Here is a 22311-nt window from a genome sequence, read left to right as displayed (position 1 = left end):
CTTACCAAACACTTTTAGCGATTTTGGTCCCTTGTGGTGTCACCTCCCCCCCTGTGGCACCTTGTGGTACCTAGGACGCCCCCCTGCCTCTTGCTAGCTACACCACTGCCTACTACGAAAATATGAGCAGTTAAAATGGATTGTTATCACGTGTGTTATTTAAATCAGTGTTTCTCAACCAGTGGTATGGATACCACCAGTGGATTAGGAGGCTCCAGAGCATGCTTTTCCATGCTTGTAAAAGCCCTCCCGTCCACTTTGAGCCTCTTACTGGTGTTTGTTGTATCACATCTAGCCTCCCAACCTAGAAGTAAGTGGCAATGATGTCATTGCCATTTACTTCCGATGGTACTTCAAATAAGCGGACCATGTGAAGTGGTTGAAACGTTGAGAAACACTGATTTAAATGGCACATTTAACTTTGTGCGAGGGATTTAGTTCAGAAAAAATGTTACAATATTCTTTTTCTTGTTCTCTGGATGATATCCCACAGTGCATAGCTTGTTGTTAGGAAGAACTACTCTACCATTTTCTAAAGTGGCATCATGGTACACATTGTTTAGGCCAGGAGTGTCAAACATAAGGCCTGTGGGCCAAATGCGGCCCCTGGAAGCAATTCATTCAGTCCCAGTTATAATTGGGCTCTCCCAGTGTAATAATTGGGCTCCCTCATATCCTGAAAACATATCTTGGTGGGCCACTGTGAGATATAGGAAGCTGGACTAGATGGGCCTTTGGCCTGATCTAGCGGGGCTCTTATGTTCTTATGAACAAGACTGACACATTTTCTTTTCTGTCATGTGCAGCTAATGAGTTTCTATGTGAGAACAAAGTGCTTATTTCTGACCATCATGTGCTGAATAATGTCACTTCCGGCCTTCAGCAGGCACCATAAATGCTCACTTTGGCCCTCAGTATGAAATGTGTTTGACACCCCTGGTTCAGGCAGTCAAACAAAGGCAATAATTCAAGAGCACTATAGACACTTGTAAGCCTAGATAGTGTCTGCAAGTTTAACCTGCTGGCAGCTCGAATTATATGGATTCCTGATGAAGGAATAAGGAGATTCAAGGTACCATCAGCGTGTGCTATGCCTTCAAAATGAAAACCACCACCATGTGAAAAAGTCAAGCATAAAGAGAAAAAAGGAGAATGTGGATCGAGACTTTTTCTAAGAAGATAGCAAAATAAGACAGAGATAATTTCATGCCAAACTAGTGAGGGGTAAGGCAATCCACAGTCAGATCAATAATAAAAGGATGAGAACCAGTAACATCTTCATATCCCTCAAATAAAAAAAAAAAGATTTCAAAAAAATCCAAAAGCAACAGCAAGCAGTAATTTTATTAGGGCCATCCAAAATAAACTACATGATGTACAAGCTTGCAAGGTTCAGAGTCCTTCATATCCAACTTTTCTATCAGGTTGGGTTCTGAACAAAATAATAAAAAAGAAGAAGAAAAAAGATAAAGTTTCTTATATGGGGGCTGTTAATCCAGGGCCAAATCATATCCAACTTTCCAGCGCTGGTGCAGCTGTGACAATGGGGCATACACTGCATCCTGCGGGAGGGGTCAAGCCTTCTCCAGGTAAGGGAATGTTTGTTCCCTTTCTTTGGGGCTGCATTACTGCCACACTGGCACTGGAAAGTTGGCTAGGACTGGGCTCCCCAGTCTGTAGAAGCACTTGTTTTGCTGTCCAATTCTTAAAAAATCTATATTATCTTAAGCCCTGCAAAGCTTTTCAAAACAAGTGAGCAATTTCATAGAAGCTGGTATATGTAAGTAAAGAAATCTAGGCCTAACCTTCTGGTTGTTTTGGAAACATGATGAATTTTGTGACAGGCGTTAGTAGTTAGGATAGTATGATCATGGGGAAAAGACTCTTTTTAAAAGAAAAGCGGAATGGGTGTTTGGAAAAGCAAAACATAACGGAAAAAGGAGCCAAACTATCAACCAAAAAAAAAAAAAATGTCTGGAAAACAGTGACCTGAGCCTGGTACAACTAAGTCCTTACTGAGCTGTCCAAGTCGTGCCTTCTCTTTTTTACCGAACAAACGTCCTATTGAAGACTTGATTCCTTTCTTCTTGGGAGCTTTGTGTAGGGATTCCTGGCTGCTATTGACACTGCCAAGACCAATGCTTTCTGGATCCAAGGATGCAGGCAAGCTACTATAAAATACACACAAAAGATAGATAATACATTATTGTCCTCATGATGTCCCATCCCTTCCTAAGCAGCTGTGCAAACAAATTATCTGGAATCTAATAAGAGCGTCTTCATAATGGGAAACATTAATCAAATTATTGATGGTTTTTTTTTCAACCCCTTCTGTATCATAGTAATATTTAGAGCAGCACAATGGCTAAATTTTCACGTCTCGCTAATGCCGATCAGGATGACTCAATCTAACAAAAATGAGAGACAGGAGACATCATTTATCATCCAAGCCTGTTAAAATCACGCTGGCTAGAAAGTGTTTTGAAAGATGTGCTGATAAGAATGGTTTGGTTTGAGAACTTCGTTTAAAAAAAAAAGAGAGAGATTTTGTCTTACCTGATAAATCTCTATTCTAATCAGGAGCAGGATGAAAAATCTATTGAAATGTAATTTTCTCCCACTAGAACTGAATGTAGGAATAACTTTTCTGAGCTAATCAGGGAGGAGCTCTCATCAGGAGAGGCTCCCCAAAGTTTCTGAAAGCAACCAACTGCCTTGATGCTAAGATGGGGGTTGGGAAGAGGTCCAGGGGAATAATCTCTGCTCTTTAACTGTGCTTACTGCTGCTGGTAACAGATTTAGGGTACGAGCTCTGGATAAACCCCCTAAACTGGAACTTGTAGGACTTCCTATTGTGGGACTGTTGGAATGTATAGGATGAGTTAGGGCTAGATTTCTGACTGTCCCTACTGTTAATAGGGATGTAATTGCTGATAAAGGCTTGCACTGCATAGTTTATAGTTGCAGATTCTCAAGGCTTTGGATCCTGAATTCTGTCACTTCCCTGCACTGTGATCCAGAAGCAAACTTAGTCTGGGGGGAATATAGGACCTTGGGATTCCTGTTTGGAAGAATTAGTAAAACCGTCCTGGCTTTCAGTTCTGAGACTGTGGGCACAATTCTAACCCACTTTCCAACACTGACATAAGGGCAATGAAGCAACAAGGTCAGGGAACAAACATTCCCTGACTTTGAGGAGGCCTCAGTGAGTGCCCCCCAACTGCAGGATGCAGCACACGTCCCATTGGCAAGCTACGTCAGTGTAGGAAAGTTGGTTAGCACTTGGACCTGAATCTCCCCATCAGTGTCTTATTCCATGGTGTGTGTTACTCCTCCTCATCACAGATGATTTCATAAAAACAACATGGTTCTGATGAAGGCATACTGGCACACAGAAATAAAAAGGGCATGAAGTCTGCATGTTCACTAAAGATATTTTAGGAATTTTCTCATATCTGAAGTTTCCTATGTGGAAAGCATTTCAATGCGGGGAAAAAATTGCATGCAAAATTTGCAGAGCAGATCATCTCAAATTACCAGTACATAATCGCATATGACAAGCCACAGGGCAATAGAATGCTATGGCCTTTGTGGCAGTGATTTGACCTCCTTACTTCACCTCAATTATTTAAGGGGTTCAAGACCAGCCAGCCGCATCAGACTGGGATGCAAGGGGCCAAATAGTATGGGCTAACTCACAGTTCAAGGATGATGAACTGTGTCATGTAATGTGCTTGTAATATGGCATGGTGTATGATGATAGCATCTCTGTTAAAAAGAAATGAAATAAATTCACATTATAAAAGCAATTTCTCAGCGTGAACCCCATTTTAATATAGTTTATGTGTACGTACTGTGCCTTAAGAGAACAGAACTCACAGTGACAGTAAACTGGTTTGATAAAGACTCCTTTTCAAATGACACACGCATTGATTCAGTGATACCTGCAAGCCGCTACAGATAGTGCCTGATCATCTGTGGACTTTTCATCCACAGATCTAACTCAGCATGGGTCCCTTGACCTGCATTGAGCCCTGACCAGCTCAGATCTGCACCCCCTGCATGAGACCAGAGCAGAACTCTGGGATGCGTCTGGAGGGTTGGGTGCCAAGATCTGCAGATTAGATCATCCATGAGTTTCGGCATTCACAGGTGTTCCAAGAGTGGAACCCCTTGGATGCTGAAGCATGACTGTATTGTCAATTCTCTTTGATAGTTCCTTTCTGCTACTTCAGACAGGAATCTAGGAATTAGCATGGTCAGCACAAATGGCACACACTATAAAAGCGACAATTTCACATACCACAACCCTACTTGCTACTTCCTCACATTCCCTGCTTCTAGTTTCTTGCCTTCACACTTCCAATAAAGACATATGACAGGGTGGTGTGGGGTGGAAACGGGCCACTGTCAAATCTGCAATGGGAACTTACTAATGTCAACTCCACCTCAACCTAGAGTGGGTTCCTATACTGGGGGAGGCAACGGTAGCATTTTTGGGCATTCCCAACCTGACGCAAAGCCAAGTATCACCAATGGATAATTCACAAAACTCCAATACAATGGTGGGGGGGGGGGAGAGGGTCAAGGAAGTTATGAACTGTGGAACCCACCTCACCCATGGGGCAAAGCCTCAATGGCTGACCGGTTTTCAGTCCACCTTTGGCCAAACTGCTAACCTCAGGGTGCACACTAATCTTTACAATTAACCCCATACTCACACCACTCTACCATTCCTACCTGCCAACAATAAAGTTGTGCAGACCACATTGCATATCCTTCAAAAAGAAATTTGTCCCAAGTAGAGACTAGCTCACATCATCAGCCCTAAACAAGGGTTGAATACACGCTATACCTGGATGGGCAATAAAAGCCCCACGTAGCTGAGCCCATTCTCTCCAAGGAGCATTTAACTTTTGTGCATAACCATGTTAATACACCCAGGGAATCTAACATACCTCTAAGTCATACATGGGAGGAAGTCAGACCTTAGGATGACCACTTCAGGGATCCAAGCCTAAAAAATGGTTAAATCGCTGCTGGCTTAGATGCTCAAGGACTCAGCCTGTCCCAAGCCACTCGCCCAAATGGAATAAAAGTATCTGGGGTGAAGGATGCCCATGCAAATATTCACCAAGTCAGCTCATAACAGGCTCTTTCCACACTCCTGGGACTTGTCCTGAACCCTTATGGTGCAATTGACCTCCCTTTTTGGGATCATTAGCCCTTCCCAGTTTTAAAGAAAAAAATTGGAAAGGTAAATCAGCCTCCTGCATAGCAACTGTGCAGCAACTGTTACCCTGCACATGCCTGATCCTGTCTGATCTCGGAAGCTAAGCAGGGTCAGGCCTGGTTAGTACTTGGATGGGAGACCGCCTGGGAATACCGGGTGCTGTAGGCTTATACCATGATCTCGGAAGCTAAGCAGGGTCAGGCCTGGTTAGTACTTGGATGGGAGACCGCCTGGGAATACCGGGTGCTGTAGGCTTATACCATGATCTCGGAAGCTAAGCAGGGTCAGGCCTGGTTAGTACTTGGATAGGAGACCGCCTGGTAACAGCGGGTGCTGTAGGCTTCTACCATAGTCTTTCGAGACTGAAGGTTGCCAACCATCTCCCTATACTGAACACTATCTCCCGATCTTGTCTGATCTCAGAAGCTAAGCAGGGTCAGGCCTGGTTAGTACTTGGATGGGAGACCGCTTGGGAGTACTGGGTGCTGTAGGCTTATACCATGATCTTGGAAGCTAAGCAGGGTCAGGCCTGGTTAGTACTTGGATGGGAGACCACCTGGGAATACTGGGTGCTGTAGGCTTATACCATGATCTTGGAAGCTAAGCAGGGTCAGGACTGTTTAGTACTTGGATGGGAGACCGCCTGGGAATACTGGGTGCTGTAGGCTTATACCATAGTCTTTCAAGACTGAAGGTTGCCAACCTCTTGCACAGGGAAACTAAGCCTGTTCCAAATGCTAGCTAACTTGCCTGGGACCAGGAAACAGTGTGCCGACATAAGGTCAGCTGTAACTGGAACAATTGGCTATCCGGTTACACCATTTTTGTGGCTGTGATCCTTCAGGCTGCTTGTGCCCCACAGCTCATTAAATGCATGGGCATCATTCACCAAGCACATCACGAATTATGTTGGCCGTTCACGGTTGTCCTTAAGGGGTCCACCATGAAGTAACCAGAAAAATTCAAATCGTGATGGAAAAATGGGAGTGAATTTAATTTCAAATTTATTTAATGTATTTTATAACCTGCACTTCGAAAAGCTTTTGTAATGTGTTAAAACAATATTAAAAACAGCAGTTAAAACAGCAGCGTGAAACCAGAATTGTCCGGGATTAAAATTTACATTTAAAAGACAGCCAGTGAATGTCAGTTATATCTATTTTAGTTTTGTTTTTGAAAGAATTTTTAACCTGGAAGTCATAAAAATTAAAAGTACCTAACATATTAAAGTTCACATATTAATAATTCACAAAAGTTGTGAGTTATTGTCTCAAATAAGCAATTACTTCCTTACCTTCTGGCGTCATTGTGGTACGAAGACGGTAGCGTATGAGTCATTCTAATGGCTCTAGGTGTTGGCGGTGGGGAGGTTTCACATTTTATTGTGGCTTTGTCTTCATGTCCATCTTCTTCAACCACTGCAATCTACATGTAAACCAGTTCCATGAAATCTGGCTGAGAAACCAGTGTGGTTTGCAAGAAATAATTAAAGCTCGCAACAAGCAATTCAAGCAGAGGTGTCACTAGGATTTACAACACCCAGTGTGGGAGGACAGCATGTCAACCCCACGATGAACCTCCTCCCATGCAGTTGGGGGGGGCAATGGGCGTGGTGATGCACCATCACCCCGCCCCCTCTGGTTTTTTAGCTATAACTTTTGATAGAATAGAAATATTTAAACATAGTTTGATTGATGGGAATTACACTGTACAACTCTCAAACGTGACACAAACCTCATTTACCGTGGCTGAATTTCGAGCCAAGAGTTTTGTTTGACTTTTTTAGATGTTCTCAAGTTCCTCCAAGAATTATAAACTACAGGCAGCCCAGGAATCTGATGTAACTAACTTGTGGATTAGGTGAAAATTAGGGGAAAAAATTCACAGTTGCACATTTAAAAAAAAACTGTTACGTATACCTTTCTCCGATGCTTCCTGAGATCACTTGGCTGGAGTTAATGCCAACGAAAAGAACAAAGGACAATAATCAGAAAATGTAATTACTCAAAAAGAGAGTGCAGTTACTTTTATTCCTATTTTACACAACGCCAGAAGACGGACCTCGCTATTACCAAGAAAAACAAAAATCCTAGTTTTCAGGGTTTACGCAAACCCTAGCCAGCCGGTTTGGTGATAAAGGACAACACAGTGACATAGCTAGAGGGGGTGCAAAGCACTAAGTTTCACATGGAGCCTCACCGTGGCATGCCAGCAGCCCCTCCCCCTCCCCTTTGGAGCCATTCCGGGCGGTGGGAGCAAAACGGAGGCGAATGTATAAGATGTTTTATATATTCTTGTGTCATTAGTAGCTCTGTTGAGCACTTACTGGAAGTGAACAACTTCAGAAGAGCCATCTCAGCAGCTGGTTCTAGTACTGTTTTCATTATTCCCGTATCTTGTATAACATTGGCTATGGGCCCGTTATTGCACTTTGTGTTAACAAGATTTTACTACACGCACAAAGGTCACAATAGGCAGATAAATAAACAAATATGATTCTTTAGATAAGTCCTTGGCTATTAAAATAAACTAAGGATTCAGCACAATGCTGGCTTTCCTTACCAGTGTCATGACACCCATCCGGTCCATCTCCCTGGCGGGGCTGCGGGGAGTGAGTTTGGGTGTTGAGTGCCCACTAGGAGGAGAAGAACTTGCAAGTGAGGAAGCTGTAATTGAGCCAGTTATAGAGGTGCCAGGATGCATCCTGGCCAGATTTAAGCCTTCCAGACTCACGCTGGCCACTCTATTTTCAATTTCTTCCGCACGCAGTTCAGTTGATTCTTTTTCCTCTTGGATTAATCTATAAGAGTCAGGAGGCAACAGAAAAGAATAGCCAGTGTCATATGAATGGGGTTCTAATGTGTGTGTTAACAAAGAGTTGCTCTTTCTCACCAACAGCTTATTAAGGGTGTTTTCACAATGACACTAGGAAGGTCAAACTAGCGGAGGAACAGGAAATCATGCTTGGATCTCCCGTCTTTAGAGCCATGGAGGACAAACTGAAATAAGCAATTGAAATTGTTCCGCCAATTTCAGAGGCCAGGCTAAACTCTGTGGAGAGGTCATGCTAGAGTAGTTGGCATCCTTCAGTCTCGGAAGACTATGGTATTGCGCTCTGAATGGTGGTTCTGGAACAGAGAGCCTTCTCCAGTGCGCGAAGCCTGGGTGAAGTAGATATGGAGGATAGACTGTTACCCATGCAGCAGATCCCCCCTCTCCACATCGCTGAAATGGTCCAATGGAAAGGCAGAAGCCAATAGGGTTGGTTCCAGCGGCGTCACAGGAGTTGCCAGAGCGTGACTGTGTTCAGCCATGAACTGCCTCAGGGACTCTGGCTCCGGAGTTTGCCTCGAGGTTGACTCCTGAAGCCTTTTCCATAACTGGATGTAGCCACAAGGCAGTGGAGGTTTGGGATCAGAGTTTTCCTTCTCTCAGATGAGCTGCCTTCCCAGGCTACGGAGTCCCATCTACCCGGTGGCTGTTCAGTCGCCTCTTACGACAAGTACAGCCAAACGGAGGGCCTATTCTTATCCCCCAGCCCCCAGCTAATGAAGGGCCATTAGGGGGAAGGAAGGCTGTAGCCATTCATGTGTCTCCTTAAGGCAGAGCTTCCCAAACTTACCTTTGTAGGTGTGTGCTGCATGCTCAGGTCACTCACCCTAGACTACTTGCCACTGTTTATAGGGTTGAATCTGGCTTCCAAACCCAGAAGGAAGTGTCGATGACATCATTGTGCAATTGTGACAAGCGTAATTGCCACTTCCTTCTGGGTTCAGAGGCCAGATGCGACCCAACAGCCAGTAGCCCGGGGGGGGGGTGACCTGAGCATGGGTGCAGCACACACCCTGCCATACCTTTTGTCCCTCAGGGACATCTCTGACTGGGGTACAATTAAGCCACTGTGTGCCCTGGAAAGACATGTTTTAGGTCAGATAAGTTCAGGAAACTCTTAGCTGCACATCCAGGAAATGATCAAGATACTTTTATTCAGCCAGGAACCCTTTCGTTTTCTTTGTGCAAAGCCCTAGAACTATCCCTGATGCGGAAGCAGAACTTTGTCACCATCCCCTTAGAGAAAGTGCCCATGCTGAACATTTTCTCTCATTTCCTTGCGAAAGTCTCCATGCTGCTGAGTGTTTTCATCACCACTGGTCATCATTCCTGCTACAAAGGTGTCCATGCCGTGCACCTTGAAGGTTTCTTCCCCATAGAGACGCCTCTATTTTGTGGCACTTTCTTCCCTGCTGGAAGCCATTACACTCACCCTTGGAGTAGCTACTTCTTTGGTCTAAAGAGCACCTTTTCACCGCATTTTCTTTTCTCTGAAACCTGAAGCTGCTGTTCCTGCAGCACAGACAGGCAATTTATGCTAAGACTTCTCAGCAGATTAGAATCCGCAATCTTATTTCCCCTCTTCCCCTTTGATCACTGTAACCCTCTCTCTCTCTACCTTCTGAAAAAATAACCCCAAAAGGGGACACGTATTTCTTTCACCCATAGACCTTTAAAGCTCTGGAACCAATTTCCAAACAAAATAACTGAAAGTAACTGTGCCTTTTCCTTGTTCTCTGTATCTCTTAATACACTCTATCTTCTTTTGAAAAGCTCAGTCTTGTGGTTATTAATTAATGGTACTTTGAGGGTGTTCACTCCGCTATCCACGTCAATGATCTCAAAACTTTCAGATGCTGGTCTCATGAACTTCCTTGATCATACTGACCAATCATATTCCTTGCCCTAACTCTCGTCAGATCGTCTCCGGCTTTTCATTTCCTAAGTATGGCTCTGGTCAAAAGTTAGTGCTCCAACTATTTCCAACTGTCCTTTGGTTTTCTTATGCCTGACTAGAACTCTGTCTTCCCATTACACCTTTCAAACATCAGCCCTGACAATGTAAGACAGTACTTCCTCTTTCTCATCCAGATCTCTAAATTGCCTTATCCTGTGTACTTCTTTCACAAAGTATTCCCGTCTTTATTTTGATTCTTTAGTTGTTAATGTAAAACAGATAATCACTACCAGGCTTGCCAGCTCCTGAACTCTGAATGGCAGAGGGTGGTATAACATATGCAGCTTCTCCTATTCTGGTATTGCAGGTTTGATGACTTTTTAAATGCAATACTGAAGTTCCTGGATTATGTCTCTATTTTTTTTTTCTTTTTCAACTGCTTGCTTGCTTAGAAATAATTTTCACATTTGCAATATAGGGGTAATAATATTGGCTTACCTTGAAGGTATGTTGCAAGAATGCCAATGTATGTGAAGCACTTTGAATGCTCTAAGGGCCCAATCACATTCAACTTTTCAATGCTGATGCAACCATAAAGCAGCCCCAAAGTAATGGAACAAATGTTCCCTTGCCTTGAGGAGGTCTACATGACTGCCCCCCCCACCACAGGATGCAGCATATGCCCCGTTGGCATGATTGCATCGGTGCTGGGAAGTTGGATAGGATTGGGCCCTAAAAGTGCTATGTGTAAATAAGCATCATAATAATGACAGGGGCTTGCCAGAAAGTCTTCTGCTTTTGGAGGAGTCAAAGTACCTGATTTCCTTGTTGATTGCATCTAGTTGCTCCTGCAGCATCATAGCGAGGGTTTGAGCATCAGAATGCCCACTTGGTGAAAGCAGGTCCATCGAGCTAAAAAGAGTGTCTCTATCATCGTCGTCAATATCAGACATTTCAGTGTCGCTCTCAAATGGATGGCTGCTCAGGACCCCAATCGGTTGACTTCTGCTCCACTCGTGGTCTCCAAGAGATTTCACCTAATTAGAAATCATAGAAACGCAGACAGATCACCCCAACTCAAAATGCTAATTTTCACAGAAATTAAAAACTGAAGAGCTCGCACTTTAAAATACTGTTGCGGTGATTAACACCTTTCCATTTCCTCAGGCCATTTTTAACAAGAGACACTTTAATCATTTTGTTAATTTCCAGCGGCTGCATCATGACATGACACTGACCTGCATTTCAGGCTGTTAGGAAAAATACCATGCAAGCAGTGTTCTCCTATAAGAGACCAGAACCTGAAAAGGGACAAGGCATACTAGGATGCTTTCTTTCTGTACAGAAAAGATGATTGGTGACCCTTACTGCACTCTGAAGATTACTTCTCGTCTTAGAAACAGGATAATATGCATCACAAGCTGATTTGAATTTAATGGCAGCATCTCTAGGAACCGTCGTCTGAATTTTAAGAAGGTTGCTCAAAGAATTACTAACTGTACTAGAATCCTAAGGTTGCCACGTGACCCATGTGTTGCTCAGAACAAAGAAGGGAGGTGAGGCAGGGCCTCGGCTCTGGCTACAGACCCTTTCCTCACCATATCCTAACAAGTTGTAGTCCATCCTTCCAGACTTGACAGAGTAGTAGAGATAACACGTATCTACCTCCATCACTTATATTACTGAGGGCACAATCCTAACCCCTTATGTCAGTGCTTTCCAGCACTGGCATAGCAGTGCCAATGGGACATGTGCTGCATCCTGTAGTTGGGTGTCACTCACGGAGGCCTCCTCAAAGTAAGGGGATGTTTGCTCCCTTACCTCAGAGCTGCACTGCCCTTATGTCACATAAAGGGTTAGGATTGTGCCCTTAAACAAGGTAAGGTTTGCTTGTAGCAAGCAAGCAGAAAAGCAGTAAAATGGTAAACCTTTGGTTCATCTCTTCGAATTCCCATACGGCCTCGTCTGGGTCTTCTTATCACTTTTGTTGACCGATAATCTGGCTGACTGTCAACGAGGGAGCCCACAGAGTACCTCAATTCTGCTGATGAATCAAGATGGGGCCTGCAACAATAATTGTGGCACGTGACTTAGAAGAGCAACAAATGAGCAGCAAAAGCCAAACTGTAAGAATGAATTATTTATCTAGTATTTACAAGGCAGGAACTTTGATTTTATGTTCTTCTTCTCGAAATAAAGCAAGTAATATGGTTGACTTCCAAACATCTTTATGAGGCTAATAAAGCTCTGTGATATATTTTTATGAAATCAGAACTCACCAGTACATCTCAACACTGAAAGTCTGCATGCTACAGTGGAGATAGTGCTGGGAACTGGATTTAAGAGACCAGATAAAATTCAATTATGAGGTCCTGCCTCTCTGTTTAAAAATTCTAAAGCAGACAAACGGCCAACCAGGTGACCCCTGGAAGCCCACAACCAGGTCAGGAAGGCAAGCCACTCTCTCACCATTGCTCCTCTGAATATCTGTTGCTGGGAAGCAAAGATAGGAGAGGGGTATGCCTTCATATCCTACTTGTGGAATTCTCAGAGACAAGTGGCAGGTCTCCATGAGAAACAGGATGCTGGGCTAGATGATACTTTGGCGCGAACCAGCACGGCTCAACTTATGCTCTTATGTTCTAATGAAAGAACATTATTCCATTCCCTCACCAGCTCTTTGAACACATTTCCCTCTTCCCTGATAGTGCAAAAACAGTTCCTTTCCAGACACAATTTAAGGAGCTGGCTGTGATCTTCTGCAATACTAGATATATTTATTCAGAAGTAAATCTTGTTTAAATCAATGGAACCTACTTCAGAGTAGTCATGAACAGGGCTGGACTGTTTGAAGACTGCAGTGTTTGAGACCAGTTTATTTAAAACACCATCTTCAAAGCAGATCTATGGCAGGCCTTCAGAGGCATGAGGTGACTGCCTCTCCACAGCTCAGAGAGGCAATTTCAGTTTTCTGAAAAATGAGAAGTGCCTCTAAGAAACTTCTGAGAGTCTGAGATGCGGGGAAGCCGAGCCCGGCTTCCCCACACCTGAGAACCCCTCCTAGATAGAACCAGAAGGTACTTCCGGTGATGTCCAGGAGGTAATGTGAGGTCCTCCAGACATGGGTCAGAGTCCTGCTTTGAGTCAAAACTGAAGATGCCAAATCCATGGACAAGATGAGTCCACTTATATCCACATCAACTGTTACTGTACAGGTTTAGCTCACATGACATTGCTCTTCCAACACTCCATGCTGTCCCTACTGTATTTTGTTATTCCGGGTTGCTTATTTTATATGTACAGTTCTTTTTAACGAATGAACACTGACAACTCACAGAGCAAGAACGATATGCAAATATGAAAGACTTAATTTGCAAGTTTTCCATTGCTCCAAAAGGAAAGTGTCTAGGAAGCATGAGACACAGACTGTGAGCGAGGTTTTAAGATAGCTTTTTTTTATATACCTTTCAAGACACAAAGCATGAAATTTTCTGTAGCTTCTCTTAAAGGTTCTTCAAAGTGCTAATGACTCAGCTGAAAACACACTAGATCTAAGTGTGGAACTTACAAAACATGTTATCTGAATGCAACTTCAAAGCAAATGGGCCTAAATTGTTTGAGGCAGACTAATTTAAAAATATTTATTTAAAAAAAATCACCCCAATGTTAAAGAAAACCTCTTGCGGCATCAGCAATTCTAGGAAAATCCAAGCTCCATCTTTGGTTATGGGTAAAGTACAGCCCATGTTGTGTTTTGCAAGACACAAGGAATTTTGAACCAACAACTCTGGCAGAGCTAGGACACCGTCCTCTGCATCATCAAGACAACTAATAAGAACATAAGAACAGCCCCACTGGATCAGGCCGTAGGCCCATCTAACTCAGCTTCCTGTATCTCACAGCGGCCCACCAAATGCCCCAGGGAGCACACCAGATAACAAGAGACCTCATCCTGGTGCCCTCCCTTGCATCTGGCATTCTGACATAGCCCATTTCTAAAATCACGAGGTTGCATATACACATCATGGCTTGTAACCCATAATGGATTTTTCCTCCAGAAACTTGTCCAATCCCCTTTCAAAGGTATCCAGGCCAGATGCCATCATCACATCCTGCGGCAAGGAGTTCCACAGACCGACCACACGCTGAGTAAAGAAATATTTTCTTTTGTCTGTCCTTACCCTTCCAATACTCAATTTTAGTGGATGTCCCCTGGTTCTGGTGTTATGTGAGAGTGTAAAGAGCATCTCTCTATATCCACTCTGTTCATCTCCTGCATAATTGGATGGTGATGCAGAGGCTGGCTTTGACTGGCTGACCTGAGGCTTGTTCCTGACCAGTGCCACCCTGACATTGGCTAGGAGGGAAATCATAGCCAACTAGGAGCCCAATCCTATCCAATTTTCCAGTGCTGGTGCAGCAGTACCAATGGACCATGCACTGCATCCTGTGGTGGAAAAGCAGTCAGAGAGGCCTCCTTAAAGTATGGGAACATTTGTTGCCTAACATTTATTACCTCGGGGCTGCATTGCGGTTGCACCGGTGCTGGAAAGTTGGATAGGATTGGGCCCAAGCCCAGGTGGAGTCAGGTGACCTAGGGGCCAATAGATCCCCTGCTGGCTCTAATACAAGAATTTCCATGGGTTTGGCTACCTGGTCTGAGCATCATGTCAGTTGAAAAGGTGCTGAACAGGCTCTGCTTGGCCTGGCTAAACTTCCTTGTCTGACTGCTCAGGAACCTGACCCACACCTCAACCATGCCATTTGTTTTGGGTCCTTGGGTCTCTACTCACCTCTGATGAAATCTAACCTCAGTTTGTGCTAGAGACCATGCTGTCTGACTGGGACCACAATAGACCCTGACGCATTTACACACAACATCACTATTTTAAATCCACTTCTGATCTGTTGCATCTCTGGCATTCTCACTTATGTTGTTTGCCCTGGTCCCAGTCAAGCTCTTTTCTTCTTGTTTGCTCTCATTTGATCTCAGAAGCTAAGCAGGGTCAGGCCTGGTTAGTACTTGGATGGGAGACCGCCTGGGAATACCGGGTGCTGTAGGCTTCTACCATAGTCTTTCGAGACTGAAGGTTGCCAACCTAATCTCACTTTCTCTCTGCCACAATAACTTAACCAGGGCACCCAGCATTCTATATCATCCCCACAATAATTATGCTGACATTTTCAAACACTACTGACAACACATTGTGGATGTTAAACTGTGTTTTTCGAATATAATTTTAATTAAAATACTGTGATCTTCTTATGCTACCTTGACAATGTGGGATCCATTAAAGAACCTGCTCTTAATTTCATCTGTTCAAGTTCAGCTCTCAGTTTGTCTATTTCATCTGCCAATCTTTCCTGAAAGTTACAAAAGAAAAATTGGATAAGCTATTTTGCCTTTATATCACGTTAATATCAATAAGTCACATCCAACCTCTTGGCAGCAAAGGACAAAATTATCTTACAGCAGTCCACTGAAGGCTTGCACAGTAAGTATTATTCGAATGCATACAATATGGTTTAATTACTTAGTGGCAGTCAGACTATAAAGATCAGGGAGTATAAAGATTCTAGCGGTCCCCTTCCCTTTTGGGGAGAGGGTCGGAGGGCAGAATGGATGGGGAGGGGCAAAATGGGCAGGGCAGTGATGGGGTGGGGTGGTTTGATTGCGCTCTCTACTTTGGCTCCCTGGGTCCCCTTTTTGACCCCAGATTCAGGTATGATGTAACCCCTGTGCATGGGCCCTGGTGCTAATCAGTAGTTATTATGAAGTACATATGTGATGGAGATTTCTCTCTCTCTCTCTCTCTCTCTCACACACACACACACACACACACATCTATAGTCCATACATCCTTGGGTAACACTAGCCTTGGGTATCCAGGGCTACCCTCTCCCTAAGGGCATTTGAGGATTTTCTTCCCCATTTCATTTGAAGAGATTCTCTTTCTCTAAGATTCTCCTTCACCTTCCCACATAGGCTGATAACCGCTGCTCTTCTGACTATTTTGTACTTCATTTCAATAATATGTGTAGCAGTTCAATAATATGTTCAGAGGGGTCATGGAGGCAGTCCATGACTGGAGCTATGCTCCAGTTGCATCTGGGGGGGGGTATTCTGAGGCCTCCGGAAGGCCATAGAATGTCACTTCCAGGTATTTTTTTTGCAAAGGATTTAAAACATCACTCCAGGTTTTGCAAAAATAAAATAAAAGGGACATTCTAAGTCCTGTGGTCCAGCAAAGCGTTCCTGGACCTTCTGGAGGCCTCAGAATACTCTCAGGATGTGACTAGAGGGGTGGGTGGGGGTGAGCGGAGGGGCAGGACCCCGGCGGTTGTGGTGGCATTAACACTCCCAGAAGAGTGCAGCCTGGGGTTCTGTGACCCTCCTTAGCCACGCTACTGCGATGCCTATGAAGATGACATTGTTGCCAGATTCTGTAAGCATTTATAAGATGAGATAGTCCCTTCATGACAACAAAAATAAAGACAATGGGGGAACAAGTGTGATTGGAAGGAAAGAAGTTGCTTCGGGTATCATTCTGTGGGGAAGAATGTGGCTCAAACATTATTATAAGATATAAACAAATTTGCAAGGAACTCCTGAGTCATGGCTGGATGTCCAATTTCATTCCTTCCTTCCTGAAAATTCCTCTTTTTAGGAACAAAATGGCAACTGAATTAAAATACAGATTTGTTCCGCAACTCCTGGAGTTCGATCCTGCATGTTCTTATTTTGCCCCTGGTCTCATGTTTAGCCACATTTCATTCCTGTTCCACTCTGTTTTAAATTAATTTGATATCCAACAAAAATACTTAATTTTATTTAAGTATAAGGTTATTGTATTCTGAGTTTTCAACTGGCTGCGAGGCAATGAAAGCTTTAAAGAGCAGGGAAAATGACATTTGTTAGAAAAATTTAGAATAAATTTGACTGGTTCACTAAAGCAGTGGTAAATGGGTTAAATTATATGGAGATAAAAAAAGGCAAATTTAACTATTTTTAGCATAACTGTCAGGGTTTGGTACATGTGGGGCGAAAAGCACAGGCCTTATGTACTCAACAGTTGCTGACTGAGCTGTCTATAGAAACACATTTCCAAAGAACAAACTGTAATCTAGACAGCACACCTACTGTTGCCAAGAGTGAGAAAACATGTATTTCCATAAGGATGTAACATTTCATTGTTTTACACGTTCATAAGACCAGCATAATCAGGTTGAACACATAGTCATGCACATGCACCTTAAGGAAGGCGATTCATGTTTGCTCTAAGGTTCATGAGGCCATTCACCAGTTCTGGGTATACTAGATGAAGGACTAGCGGTCCAATCCTATGCATGTCTACTCACCCTGTACATGCCCGATCTTGTCTGATCTCGGAAGCTAAGCAGGGCCAGGCCTGGTTAGTACTTGGATGGGAGACCGCTTGGGAATACCGGGCGCTGTAGGCTTATACCATAGTCTTTCAAGACTGAAGATTGCCAACCCTAATCAGAAGTAAGTCCCGTTAGCATCAGTAGGGCTTACTCCCAGGAAAGTATGGATAGGATTGGCCTGTAAATTTTATGAAATAATTTTAGGTTTGCTCTTAGAAAACAAAATGGTGTAGTGCATGTACCTGGGGGGGTTGGGTTGGGGGGCAAATGCCCTGGACGGCACCCTGAGGTGGGGGGCAGCACCATAATCCTTCCCTCACTGCCATTTTTTATTTGTTCAGGCCCATTTTTGAGGTCTTAGAAGGCCTCTTAAGGGTTGGGGAGGCTGCCCGTAGCCTCTCTGGCCCTTTTAAGGCCTTCAAACTGCTGAAAACAGCACTTCTGGTTTTCCGTGAAAACTGGAAGTGATGTTTTTGAGCAGGGTGGTGGCATTTTGTGGTCCTGCACCCCCAGGCAGCACCGGGGCCAGGTCTATATAATTGGTCTAGTGTAAGTCTATAATGTTGAAGACACTTTGGGTTCTTGAATCCCAATGAACCATTTAAAAATAATCCATCTGCTTCTAAAAAATAAATACAAGTGCAGTTACGAAGAAAAATTTAGAATACCTTATCGTGCAAAGATTCTTCCAAGTTTTTTCTAAAGCTTTCCGATTCCTGTATTAAAACATTCTAGGAAAGAAGACATTTTAAAAAAAATCATTACTATACAGTCAAGTAAACAAATCAGGCAAAATAGATCAGTTGTGTTTCTGCAGTATGTAACGACAACAAGTGCTCACTACCTCAAAGCTTAATGCTTTATTAATAGGCAGTCCTGATTTTCATGTGTTAAAAGTTACTACAATTAATATGAAAGACTAGGCTGAGTGTTTCAAAGTATGACTGAAATTTTTTTAAAAATTAAAGGCATGATTCTGTTCCTGCCTAGTGTATACAGCCCTCTTGAGTATGAGAGGGAAGGTGACAAAAGAGATGGGAGTTGCATATATAGGAGAGGAAAGATTTGCTGAGGCATTGGATAGCACCATAAATATTTAACTGCCTTTTATTCCATAGGACCAAGACCAGACTGCAATGGAGATAAATGAAACCAGAATACAAACACATTTACACATAGTGCTAAACTTGGTCGGTATCTATTCTGCTCATTTTAGCTTACCTTCTCTTCCAACGCTGCCATTCTCTCTTTTAAGTGTAGCTGAAGGCGCTCATTAGATTCCGTCAAAAGCCTGTCCACAGTATCCGATAATCTTTTATTGTGTTCTTCATTCATTTTTTCTCTTTGCCTGGCCTTTAACAAAGTACCAAGGAAACAAAACAAGCAATTCCAAAGTTAACTAGGATGTTATTGTTAATGAAAAGCGAGGGTTGGTTTTCTGTAACTAAAATTACAATACAGTGGTATATAGCAAATACCACTGAAGGATACAATTTATCAGCTTGAGTGCTCAAACAGAAGATTGCTCAAATTAGATTGCTGATAAATTTTCCACATTAGCAATAATTACATTCAAATGGGCAAAAGAAAAATTATCTGAGTTTCAAACATGAATCTCAGTTTTAAAGAACAAAAGTAGGTTTCTGTTTTGTAAATCAAGTGATTCCATGAAATACAACCACAGGGACCTATAGTTCACAAAATAATTGAAATTCCACATTTGAAAAACCTGTGAATCCATTTTGTGTATCTTTGTACAGCATCATGATCCTTTTTTTTTTTTTTTTACAAATTTCAGCCTTCTTTTCCTAATTTGTTACAGACAAATGTTCAGTTCTGGTTAAAAATACAGTGAGACTTCATTATGAGCTGATATCCTGGTTTTATTGTTAATGCCAATAAAGGTTTTGATTTGATTATGAGCTGATGAAAACCAGTTGACTGACAGCCCAATCCTGAGCTGCCCAGAGCATGGGCTGTCGTGGCGCCAAAAACGGCTGCTGCGGTATCCTGTGTGCCCTGGGCAGCCGTAGCCACCTCCTTAGGAGAAGGGGACTTTTGTCCCCTTCCTCCAGGTAAGAGAATAGCCCTGCAATGGGGCTACTTGATTCTGTGCCTGCTCAGAATCAGTCCTGTATCAGGACATGCGGCCCAACATGGGGCTTAGGATTCAGTGGAGCTGAGCTCCACCGGTCCCACCTCCCTCCCACTCTGCTCCCTCCCCTGCCATGTCTCCTCCCACCCTCCCCCACCTCCCCCATCCCCACTAACCTCTCTGCCACCCGGCGGTCCAGGCAAGCGCTGGGTGGCAGAATGCAGGTCCGGTGCTAGAGCTGGCCTAGCACAGGCTCATGCTGGGGAAGCACTGGCCCACGGTAAGGACTCACAGACATGCCTTATGACATGTTTGTGACAGTGTGCACTGGTGGTAAGCTGGTGCGCAGGGCTCAGGATTGGGCCCTAAGCTGGAGAGAAAGATTGTCTTTTCCCCATAAATGTAAGCCTTAATCAATGCATTTGTGATGCTGGGGTAATTAATAAAATTAGAATGTCTGATCCGTGCAATTGCGGCAGCTCAAGAAATAGCCTCTGAGCGCATGTTTCCCCTCCCACCACGCACAGGTAGTGCTTAACAGAACTGAAGTTCCTTATGACCTCAGTTTGCTTACAAGATTCAGGAATCTCCATACTTTTCTGGAGGTCATCACGTGGGAGTTTGTTGGCTGAATGAGCTAGTCTGTTCTGTGTGTATACTTCTCCTAGTGAAGAATTTGATCCTACCCATTAGAATTACAAACTATAAAATAAACTCTCTGCAGGGCACATACTCTTTGAAGCTCTTGATTCTTCTCTTCCAGTTGGGTTTCTAAGTGTCTCATGCGCTCTTCAATGTTGCCGTGCCTTTCTTCTGCCTATAAAAATAATATACGTCGGTCTGAAGCTTATACAGCTTTTGTGAGCCAAAATATCAATCGGTTTTAAAGCAAATATAAAGCAAGCTACTACTAACTGCAAACTTAGTTCTCAAAAAAGAAATTTTATTCAGACAGGCTGCTGAACAGCATTGCTTGAAATGGTGTCAGCTACAAAGGCCTGTTACATCTAAGCATCCAGCAAACATCGGAGTTATTTATGAGCAATGAAATCAGCCAAATGTAACATGCAGACTGTGCATGGTTTGAACACAAACCTGCCATCATAAAATTGTAAGCTCTTTAAGCACTCGGACTGCACAATGGTTGATTATCAATAACATAAATACATAAAGAAATTTTTAAAAAAAAATTATTAAAAATATGAAAACAAAATCAGATGAATTCTATTTAGCAATAGAAAGTAAAGTCCAGTAGGACTACCTTCCTACGTATGGTGATCAGTTCTTGTAGTTTAGCTTCCATAACATATTGATAATCATCAGATGAGGTAGAAGAGGTTGGATCAGACTAACGAGTCGAGGAAAAGGAGAGGGACAAAATTGAAAAATCAGAACTAAAGACACCAACACTGAACAGAACATAGCACAGAATGCTTAAAAGAAAAAAAAAACATGATTGCAAAGTTAACACTTTAACTGACAGAATATTATGTAGAATAAACCACACTTACAATAGGGTGACATGATGAGGCAGTTGATGTGGATGAACGGAAAAACAATGGAATGCTAAAAAAGCTAACAACCTAAGTATGGAAAGTCCAGGTTAGTGATGGCTGGCTGATGAGAAATTCCTCCTCCTTTAGGGAGGGAAATCAAAGCACTTCTGGTGCACAGAAGATCTAATTGGAATTTTGGTGAACTCGGCACCAGAATCTGACTTTGAGAGGCCAGTGTCGGCATTTTTTTTAAAATAATCCATCCTACGATTTTTTTTTTCAAAATGAAAACAATGTATAGAATGTTACAGAATACACCAAATCAAAGGGGTTAGTCATTTATAGAGTAATGCTATGATAGGTTCCCTTACAAACTAAGGGCCACTTATAGTACAACCCTTGTTGATGAGAGTTGTTGAGCTTGTGGCAAATGCAGAGTAGGTGTCTGATCGCTCCTCCAAGTGCCCAGGTTACACCTAGTCAGACAACTGTATCGCCATGAATTCCGTTCCCGCTATGAGCTCCCATTAACCCACACCATGAAATCCTAAAAAGCTTATGCGCGTCAGTCCTTACCTAACTGAATAGAAGAACATTAGGATTTTGCTTTTGAAACAATTCGCTCTGTTCACCTCAATTAAAAAGATCAACAAAAATTGTCCGAAAACATTTTAAGTTATAACATCATCCACCGAGCCAACTGCAGCGCACCAGCAGTTTCCACGCAAGCATGGGACAATTCTTGGTTTTGTAAGCAGGGAGTAATAACAGGAAGTTTATCACATCCCTAGCAAGCCACCATAAATGACTGATGGGCTCAATTTGAATTGATGGCACATAAGACCAGAGGCACCATTAAGAGGACAGTGTAAGTAATGGCCCAGTTGTCGGTACACAGATAAAAAGGGAACAATATAAATATTGAATAAAAAAAGTACTTCTCCCATTATTCAACACTTTTCTGACTGCAGAAAAAAGTGGATATTTTAAAAAGGGAATTTTTCTCTTACCTGTAAATTTTCATGCACTGAAATGGTAAGATGAGGCAATTGTCACACATCTGGAATAATACCTCCTCGGAACTACTTGCAAGGTCAAATTGCTATGGGATGGAGGGGCTACCCAGCTTCCAAGACCAAGCTAATTCACTTCATAACTATTACGCATTTCCAACACAAGACTTTTCTGGAACAAAATACTTAGGAGAAAAAAAATACCAAGGACGAGACAGGAAGTCAACCCTGAATGCTAAACCTTTCTAACCTTCCAGATCTCTGAACTGTAGAGGACAAGAAGCAGGGCTAAAAAACCGTCGCCTTCTGCCACCTTAGGAATGGGAATTTACTAGGAAGAAAAATGTGCCTTTCCAGGT

The 22311-nt window shown here is 43.0% G+C and overlaps 1 protein-coding gene and 1 pseudogene across 1 annotated transcript in view; one reads left to right on the top strand and one right to left on the bottom strand.

Moving 5' to 3' along the window:
* Positions 1-22311, bottom strand: part of PPFIA2 (PTPRF interacting protein alpha 2) — a 270632-nt gene that overhangs the window by 40499 nt on the left and 207822 nt on the right. Inside the window, exons 9-19 of the mRNA XM_066634342.1 lie at positions 20705-20791; positions 20177-20260; positions 18570-18701; positions 18017-18079; positions 15235-15326; positions 11891-12026; positions 10779-10999; positions 7796-8033; positions 7153-7182; positions 6528-6658; positions 2017-2171 (exon numbers count right to left, since the gene is read on the bottom strand). Coding sequence (XP_066490439.1) covers positions 2017-2171; positions 6528-6658; positions 7153-7182; positions 7796-8033; positions 10779-10999; positions 11891-12026; positions 15235-15326; positions 18017-18079; positions 18570-18701; positions 20177-20260; positions 20705-20791 — 1369 coding nt within the window. The remainder of the gene's footprint in view (positions 1-2016; positions 2172-6527; positions 6659-7152; positions 7183-7795; positions 8034-10778; positions 11000-11890; positions 12027-15234; positions 15327-18016; positions 18080-18569; positions 18702-20176; positions 20261-20704; positions 20792-22311) is intronic.
* Positions 5282-5401, top strand: LOC136657976 (5S ribosomal RNA; annotated as a pseudogene).

The sequence above is a fragment of the Tiliqua scincoides genome, chromosome 7 (genome assembly GCF_035046505.1).
Source record: "Tiliqua scincoides isolate rTilSci1 chromosome 7, rTilSci1.hap2, whole genome shotgun sequence".
NCBI classification, from domain to species: Eukaryota; Metazoa; Chordata; class Lepidosauria; order Squamata; family Scincidae; genus Tiliqua; species Tiliqua scincoides.
Note: the sequence above shows the minus strand (reverse complement) of the source record. Positions and strands in the feature narration are given on the sequence as shown.